Source organism: Pteropus vampyrus, unplaced genomic scaffold (genome assembly GCF_000151845.1).
Source record: "Pteropus vampyrus isolate Shadow unplaced genomic scaffold, Pvam_2.0 Scaffold15, whole genome shotgun sequence".
In the NCBI taxonomy this organism is placed as follows: Eukaryota; Metazoa; Chordata; class Mammalia; order Chiroptera; family Pteropodidae; genus Pteropus; species Pteropus vampyrus.
In genome coordinates, this window is record NW_011888796.1 from 612,479 (window position 1) to 621,633 (window position 9,155).

Below are 9,155 nucleotides of genomic sequence, written 5' to 3' on the forward strand. Positions count from 1 at the left end.
TGCTTATCTAAATATGTTTAAAAATGAGCTCCAGTACTAAAGTCCACAAAGGGAGAAAACATTGATCAAATTTACAAACTGCATTTTCATATAAATCTCTATTCCCAGGGTCAGTTGTCAACAGCCTTTATGTACTCCTATAGCAACTCTGCCCTTGTGATGAATCCCGTAACTGGGATCCATTGCCTGCTTCTCTTTTCTGGGAGTAGACAGCTACCTTCATAAAGAATATATGCTAACGACAATGGCAAAGCAAAAAAACCATCAACGAATTGGTATCTTTAGGGGCAGATGGCGTGTTCGGTTCTTAATCTCCTCTCCTCCTTTCCTTCCCTCCCTCTCTAAAGGATGTGCACATAGTGGTACATCTTTCCTCTGCCTTTCAGAGCTTTTCACTGTCTTTTCTGATGTTCAAGTGTGGGTCAAGTCTGGTCACCAAACAGAAAAAACAAATTGCCGAGAAAATAAGTAATGAGTCACTCACATAAGGTATGCACTAATAAAAATTTATTATCATAAAACAAATCAGAAAACAGCAAAAAAATTCTTTTAACCATTCACAATTAAAGTGGAAAGAGACAAAATTATAAGGCAGCCATCCATGGAATGATTTCATGTTTACAAAGGATCCAGAAAAAGGGACATTTAAAATCACTGTTCAGGCTACTGAACCAGGGGAACTGCAGTGTTATCCCGTGAGACTTCCAATTTGCTACAAGATGCTTTCAGAAATAAGGTCAAAACTAATCTTCTTGTATTAGGCTGAGCATATCTAGAGAATTCCTAATGGATGTCTAGTCCTTTCCTACAAGTCACAAATTTCCCTCAGGTCTCCTCAGGTGAATCTAGAGGTCTCGTGTACAAAGGGGCCACATCATTGGTTTTAATTTTATAGCATCTTCAATAGTGCTCTTTGGGTGATGTGGACCACTCTGTAGTGAGCAGAAATTTTCCAATGCAAGGAAGGTTCCCCTAAAGAACACCTTCAGAGGATTTTCACCTGACACTGTAGCAGTTTGGGGTGAATCTGGTCATTATTCTTGATCTCCCAAGGGGCCCAGAAGCCCTAAAAGCAGGAATGTTCTTTGGGGGCTTGTGCTATTAACATACAGTTTCTGTGTTCAGTACTTCACTACCACGTGTCTGAGGGGCTTAATACACTCCAATGCTGGTGTGTCCTCCCAGTTCTAATCCCTGAAAGACAGAAAAACCAGGCAGTGACACTTAGAAGTAGGCCAGTAAAAAAACATATTTTCTTCTTTCTACAAATAACTGACCACTCAAAATGGCCACCTCTCTTTTTTTCTAATAATTCAAAACATAGAAATAGGGCTAACTCGGCTGTTTTGAACAGGGAACTAAAAGGCAATTGGGGGCGTGGGAAGAAAGAAGATATAGCCTCTGTAGGTGGTACTGTTTCCAACTCTACACACCAGTGCAGAACTTTTGCTGAAAAAAAGAAGTTTGGCAGTAGCATGCACAGGAAAACTGCCAGACCTGGAACACTGCTGCTTCAGGGAAATAGAAACTGATAAGCAATTCACTGAAGAATAAGTGAAGGGAATGGATCAGTAGTAGTTTTCAACTCAATTTGTCATTTATGAGAGTACTAGGAATCTGAAGAAAGTCTATCCCTACCAAGGAAAAGGAGCCAAATTGCAATTAAGATTAACTTTGGTTATAAGGAAGGAAGGACCATGCTTTTCATCATCAATTGCATCTCTTTGGTAGCAAATAATTCCACCTGTAATCATGGCAGCAACTTAAGTATTGCCAATGTTTTCAAATGTGTGAGAGCATTAAGGCATCCACATCTGAGGAGGCAGTTTTAAATAAGAGGAAAACAGAACTGAAATATGCCAATAAGTAACTGTTGATATGGCCTCTCCTGGGACAATGCCCACCACAAGCAAGTTCTTCCCTCAGTGTAGGAAGCCTCTGCCATGCTGCTCAGTTCCCTGCTGCCTGAAGATGCATTTGAGCCCTATAAAGTTAGTATGGCTATTTCTGCCTGCTGATCAGGAGAGAAATGAGTAGTTCCTGATGCAGCAGCTTTAAAATCTGGGAAAGCCCATAGCTTCTGAGAGCTGATGGGCCTTGGAAGGTTTGCCTGTTAATGTGAAGTCCAGAGGGGAAGGCAAATTTGGAAATTAGATGGTTCAATCCTTGCCAGAGTTCAAAGCCCTACCCAGCAAGATATTCTAGCTAAACTTGTAAGTGTGATGTCAAGGCACTGCTGTAAGAGGCTTTGGCCAGCAGAAAAATTTCTCATCATTGCACACAACAATATGATAGAAAGTGCTACTATCCAAACCAAACCAGACTGACATTAAAATGTGCTATTCATTTATCAAAGTAAATTTCCAGGGAGAATCAAAGCAACAACGTCACTTTGAAGGACCAGATGAAACCCCGTGACTCTCATAAGTCAGAGTTGTTATCAGGAAAGTCACTGATACTTTCTATACTGTACCTTCTGTTGGTTTTAATATTGTATGCAATGATTGCCAGCCACTATACAAAACCAAATCTTATTTATGCTACTTTGGTCTACAGCCAGTAGAGGGCTCTCAAGTTCTATTTCCACAGCTGCTGACTCAGTGACAAATCTAGAAAGAAAATAAAGAAATCACAGGCATGCTGGCATATGCATCATATAAAACATTTTACAAACTCCTAAATCCACTGCCCTGAAGAAGTCTTGGTTCTCTCTCTGTGTACTGTGTTTTTGAAATGGTACAGAAAATCAAAATAAATTAATAATACAATATTATACGCTTATTTAATAACACAAGGTTTACAGGGATTTTGGCAAATATAGAAAAATCATCCTAGTCTGTTAAACATTTTTACTATCTCAATTGTTTAAGTTACCAGAATATTAGTGATTGTGTCATCTCATATATGAGGAAGTGATATTTTAAGGGCTTAACAAAGCTGCACTTGACACAAAGGTAACTTCACTGAAGGGAATAAAGAACAGAGGCAATATTATTATCATCATCACAGTTCAAGAAGTGGTTGTCCTGCTGAAAACTCAACTCACAAATATTAATATCACCACCAGCAGTAAGCAACAAATTGTAGGGAGGAGGGGCTTGAGGGAAAAGTTAGGATAAAAGCATGGAAAAGATGAAGAGACAAAAGACATGATTTCAATAAGATTTAAATGAACAGGCAAACACCCCATTTGTGTTAATCTTGACTTTCTTCACTGCTACAGGTGCTTATGTGACACTGACCTAGCACTCCCAAAGGGACGCCAAGTATTTTGCCAGAGGGACTGCTGGTCTGCTAAGATAAATACTTAAAAAGAAAAAAACCCGACAACACAGGTTTTGGTAATCTTACTTTAAAAAAGGTTATTACAAAGATGTCAGTAACTATCCAAATTCACTTAAAATTTAACCTCGCTTAATTTCCAAAGATACTTTGGGATCTGACTGTTCTTGAAGGAAAGCCTAGGCCTGAACCTACTAGAACTTGGTTCCTCTGTAAGAATGTGTTGGAGGCAGGTGTTCTGCAAAGGAGAACTTGAAAAGAAATGCTACTAAATACCAGTCACCTCTTGAGAAGCTAGTCCACTTGTGTTGCCTCATTTGGTGAACGGCAGGCTCTCTTCAAAGAGGCACGTGCAGAAGGTGTTAAAATCCTCCAGATGCCCCCTTTTCAGTGGATATCTCTCTCGAATATAAAGTCAACTTTCAATGTGTCTTGCCATCATTTTCCTGACTCTAGCCCCAAATTAACTACAGTTGCCTTTAGCATCTAAGACAGCGGGCATTATGACCTTCTACCAAGGCATGTGGCATAGATGCTAAAGCACCAGTCTTACACGGTGAGAACCACGTTAAAAACCAATGGATAAAGTGGCAGAGCCTCTAAACTAAGAGATTTAATTACAGAACACTGTACTGTCATAATTACTATTTCATTTTGAGTATAAAGTTCTCCACTTTTCCTTAAAACTGAATTCCACCTTCCCTGAGAATAGGGTTAAGAGAAACATCAAAACTCAAAATGCCCAGGGCCTTTTAAAAGACAACACAACGGAATGTCTATATCCAGTCGTAATGTGTTGTTTCTACTCTAAAAGCTTTCCATTACTCCAGGTTTTAATCTCACCTCCCTCTGAACTCTAGGAATACAGGTGGAGATGGGCGAGGTGAGACGAGAGACTGAGAAAGTGAGCAGCTGTCACGTGCTGGCTGTTCTCACTGGATGGCAAGCGGCCATGGACCGAAGCTGGAACCTGAACACTTAATGCTGGTGTCCTACTGACAGGATGAGTGGGATGAGGCAGCCCAGAACCAGGGCTGCCACCTCCAGGCGGCTGAGGCCTCTCCCTCCATTGGGGTCAGGTTTGTGACTGTGCCCCATTCCGCCCACCTCAGGGAGGACATGTACTGTGGCAACATAAAGAAATGTCCCGGCAGAGAAAAGCATGGCCACTCCTGTGGCATTGACCTCTGAAAGGGCTTCTTTACTGCTCTGTGAATTCAGAGAGAGAGAAAAGAAAAATTAAGTCAAGTAAACTTCAGGATCAGGAAGAAGTCTCAATAAAAAAAAATCACTCAATAGTCACAACCGGTGTTATCTGGGACACTGGGGACATCTTGAGATCAGAGTAAATTTATGTTATTTATGGAAAGCTTCCAAATAAGGGTTTAAGACTATTGGTAATGAACACAACTGCTTTTCAAACAAACTTCAAATCTGGTTGAACAGGTTTGGCCTATATTATTCTTAAGATGGAATTCACAGCATTATTAATGCAGATATTAAAATTCATACATTTATTTGTTTAGGCTACTAATATTAGTATTAATATTTAATACTAAGAAGCACCTATAGCCTGGTGCTTGCGATACAGTGGTAATCAAGGTGCAGTACCTACCCTCACAGAGCCGAGACACATCTCAAAAGCTAATCTTCACACAATTAATTTCAACTTTTTCTATTAAAAAAGTGGATTTATGGATTAAGACAATTAACATTTTAAGGAAAGAACATGCCATAAACCTAACTCCCACCTCCAGAATTATTCCTTCCTTTCAAAAGTTCTAAAAACTTATACTGGTTAATGAAGTGATAAATAGGATACTGTTTGAAACTATATATTGCTCATTGACTGAAAGACAATAAGGCTCTTCAGGTGAACAGAAAGGGGTTCGTAGCTCCTCATTTGTTAGCAATCCAGATCAATAAACTCTTGATTAACCATTCTTTAACCATCACATTTCTCATATATTCCTTTTAATACAAGTTTTACTATATCAAATATGAATCAAAAGACACTGAGAAGAATCAGTGCCCTTCAGAGAGAGAGTGGGGGAAAGCAGTTCCCATGAACCAGTCCTGAATCAGTTTGGTTCTAAAATTTTCTTCCTGTTGCCTGCCAGGTGACATTTAAGTAAAATGGGGAGGGCTGCTGTGAAAAACTGCAGCCCCAGTAGACAGAATTATAAGGCATAGAAAGGTCCTTCTTGAATAGCAGGGTCTGAGCTGACAAATTCATGCCACTTCAGGTCTGAAGCTATGTTCAGTACAATGATAAAGAACTGGAGATATATATATATTAAGTTTAGTTGGTATACAATATTATATTAATTTCAGGTATACAATACAGTGATTTGACATTCATATACCATACAATGTGATCACCTCACTAAGTGTAGTAACCATCCGCCACCATGCAAACTTATCACAGTATTATTGACTATATTCCTCCTCAACTTTTTCACCCATCCCCCTCACTTCCCTCGCCTCTGGCCACCACCAGTTTGTTCTCTGTGAGTCTGTTTTTGTTTTGTTTGTTCATTTGTTTTGTTTTGTTTTTAGATTCTAAGAGATTGGATATTTAATATTCGGTGATAGGAGAGCTGGGAGTAGAAGAATCTGCGTCTTAAATGAACATATACATCTCAGCTCATTCCCTACTCTTCTCAAGGCTGCTGCATGCTTGTCACTTATACTTCAAATTTCTACTTAAATATTAAATAGGTATTGCAACTTATTACATATCTGTCAAATAAAATTAGCATGTTGGTTAGGTTTAAGTTATATTATTTTAAATATCATGTATTTGTGCAAACATTTTTGAAAACTAATGGGAAAGAAGTTTTCAAATTAAATGAATAAGGAAATACTCAAAATTTATGAGGAAGATTGACTTGAAATTAAGACATTTATCTTTTACAAGTTTTTACTCCTAATTTTATCTTTCTTTAGTTTGAGGGAATAATTGAATTGAAAATTCAACATAAGAGACCATAAGTTCTAGTAGATCACAAAAGAATTAAACACTTGTCCAGATAAGCTAGGAATGAGTCAGATTTACCTTACTCAGTCCTAAGAATGTCACCAAAGACATGACTGGTGCTGCCAGTGCAAAGACCAGCAAGTGCTTTCTGATTCGATTCCGCTCTAGGCCAGCATGCATTAAGAAGGAAACCAGCCCAAAAGCAGCTGGTGCCTGAAAAAGAAAAATTATCCCTTATTATTACTCCAGAAGTGTGACTTGCTTCTACATTATGAAGTACATGTAATTTGACTAAATTTTCATACAAAAACACCCAAGCACAGTACTAAGACTGATTATGCCTTTTAGGAATTAAATGTTCTAATCTAAGAAAATATCATATTTGTATATGTGTGTGTTTCTTAGATAGTAGGAAAAGAGAAACAGTCAAGAAAAGAGCATAAGAAAAACATTTATAAACAAAAATTACTATAAAATATAAAAATCTGTAGAGAATACAAGTTTATGTATGTAATCATAAAAAAATAAAACCCCTTCTAGTAAAAATTTAAGAAAATGATAGACAAAAACAATGACTTACTAAATTATTTAAAATAAACAGCAATTATGAAAATAACTAAAAGATTTTTCTCATTCCAGAAATATATTAATGACCAAAGAGAAATTTTAATTATGAATACATTCAATATTAAATCTTACACCAAAATTTTGCATACCTTATGTAGCATTATTGCCACAAACACAATTAACTGTACACTAGTCTGTGAAGTAGAAGCTGCTGCTCCCAGTGCGACTCCGTCAGCTAAATTTGAAAAAGGCAAAACATAAAACACTATAAACAACAATTATAATAGTGTAGTGGCTGAATGTGTGGGCTTCAAAGTCAAGTAGAGCTGGACTTGACTCTGGGAAGGTTACTTAAACTTTCTGAACCTTCGCCCTCTCATTTCTAAAATGGGTTCAATAAAGTATATATTCTTAGGGTTTTCATGAGGGTTAAATGATAACATATATAAAAAGTTTAGCACCTGGGGCAGAATATTTAATATGTCAGCTATTACTGTTGTTGTTATTAGAAAGAGTATGAAGCTCAAAAATTCACTGATTAATCAAATTTTAATAACAGAAATATTGAAGAATTTCAAAGGACGCATCTCTGCATCTTGCAGATGAAAAAACAAAGACACTAGAACTCTATAGATGATTTATATATAATGAGTAAATGCTGGTTGAATGGATGAATTCTGTTAGAAAAGCATGTGATACTAGAAAGGTCCAGATGATAGTGTGCCACCTTTCACAGTCTTTGTCAATGACAGAATCCTTCTACTCAGACTGGCTGCAGTCTACAGCCCACCTCTGCCTAAACTGACACTTCGGGTATATACTGGGCAGCAGGGCTGTTCAGTACAAAAGTGCTGAGGCCCTTTTCCAGATGGGCTTCTTGGGCAGAGGTCAGAAAAATTTTCTTAAAGGGACAGATAGGAAATATTTTAGGCTTTGCCAGCCATTTGGTCTCTTGCAACTACTCAACTCTGCCATTATTGTGTGGAAGCAGGCACAGATAATATGTAAGCAAGTAGGCACGGCTATGTTCCAGTAAAACTTTATGTATGAACACTAAAATTTGAATTTTATGTAATTTTTACGTGCCATGAAATATTTTCAACCAGTAAAAAAACCATTGTTAGCTATAAACCCCTGACGCTGAATACACCAGGGCTTGAGCTTGTATTGGAGGACTTCATTAAGCAACCCTTTTCCTGAAGGCCAGCCCAAGAGCATTTCATGAGGATGGTCCCCGTGAAGTAAACACTGTCTTCTCACTGCGCAGCACAAAAGAAAGGGGTTCCCTACCTGCAGCATGGACGACCAGACCCAGTGTGGTGGTGATTTTGGAATTGCTAGGCCTTGCTGTTTCTGGATCTGAAGTAAAAATAAGCAAGGCAGCCATTAAGCAATGTGAAACAAGAGCTGTTAGAACACTGACCTGGAAGTGGAAGAATTCTTTGAAAGCTCTTAAAATAGTGGATTATTTTTCTTGCTTTTTTCTTCTGCTTCTATCACTTAGAAGTTTCCCCCTGTCTTAAAGAGGTGGGCAGGAGGGAACTCTTCATTTGACTCAGCCTTTCCTGAACAGACAATGTATAAACCCCAGCTGCCTCATACCCCTCAACCTTCTACCTCTCCATGGAAAGTACTCTGTCTGTGGGCTCTGATCACTTCTCTCCAGACCATTCAAATTGTCATTGCCTATCTCATCTTCCTCAGCCTCCTCCTGAAACTTCATCTTTATTCTAACATTTGCCTTCCTCCATTTTTTTGCCACCATCCTAACCTAAATTTTCATAAACTAAAACCTAAATTACAATAGGCTTCCAACTGGTTTCCCCTTCTTCTCATATCTTTGTAATCTAAACTCATCTTCTATGTCCTTGTCGGATTCACCTTTCTGAAACACCGCTCTTCTGATGTGTCTGTTAACCAGTTAAGAATATGATGCTTTTCATAGTCAGTCCAAACTGATCTATTCGGTAGGTTCTTAAGCCCTTTACCAACTGATATCTTTTTTTCCCACTATCCAGTCCAGTTAAAACCAGTTTCCTTTAACACTCTCTAACAAAATATTCTCATTCTCCTTTCCCCAAATCTCCTCACCCCTACTACTTGGCACATACTGAACTTTTCAGCTTGTCAATTCAAAACCTAGACATTATTCAAAGTCTGATTCTAGGACCACTTCCCTCAAGAAAAAAAAAAAGATTAATTCCAGTTCAAAACAACTCTCCCCTTGCTTAGAAACCTAGAGCTCTATGCACACAGTCTCTGCGTGAGGCTCCAGAGTTTCTACTGTATCACTACCTTAGATTTAGAAAACTATTTTCATTTAAAT

At 38.2% G+C, this 9,155-nt stretch overlaps 1 protein-coding gene across 3 annotated transcripts in view; it reads right to left on the reverse strand.

The window, feature by feature from the left end:
• Positions 1-485: 485 nt before the first annotated feature.
• Positions 486-9,155, reverse strand: part of SLC39A9 (solute carrier family 39 member 9) — a 38,019-nt gene continuing 29,349 nt past the window's right edge. The window contains exons 4-7 of one of the 3 annotated variants that reach the window (XM_023526850.1): positions 8,120-8,188; positions 6,979-7,064; positions 6,341-6,475; positions 486-4,491 (exon numbers count right to left, since the gene is read on the reverse strand). In XM_023526850.1, the coding sequence (XP_023382618.1) occupies positions 4,261-4,491; positions 6,341-6,475; positions 6,979-7,064; positions 8,120-8,188 (521 nt within the window). In that variant the 3' untranslated portion in view covers positions 486-4,260. The remainder of the gene's footprint in view (positions 4,492-6,340; positions 6,476-6,978; positions 7,065-8,119; positions 8,189-9,155) is intronic. The other 2 variants (XM_023526853.1, XM_011383703.2) reach the window with 2 other exon arrangements.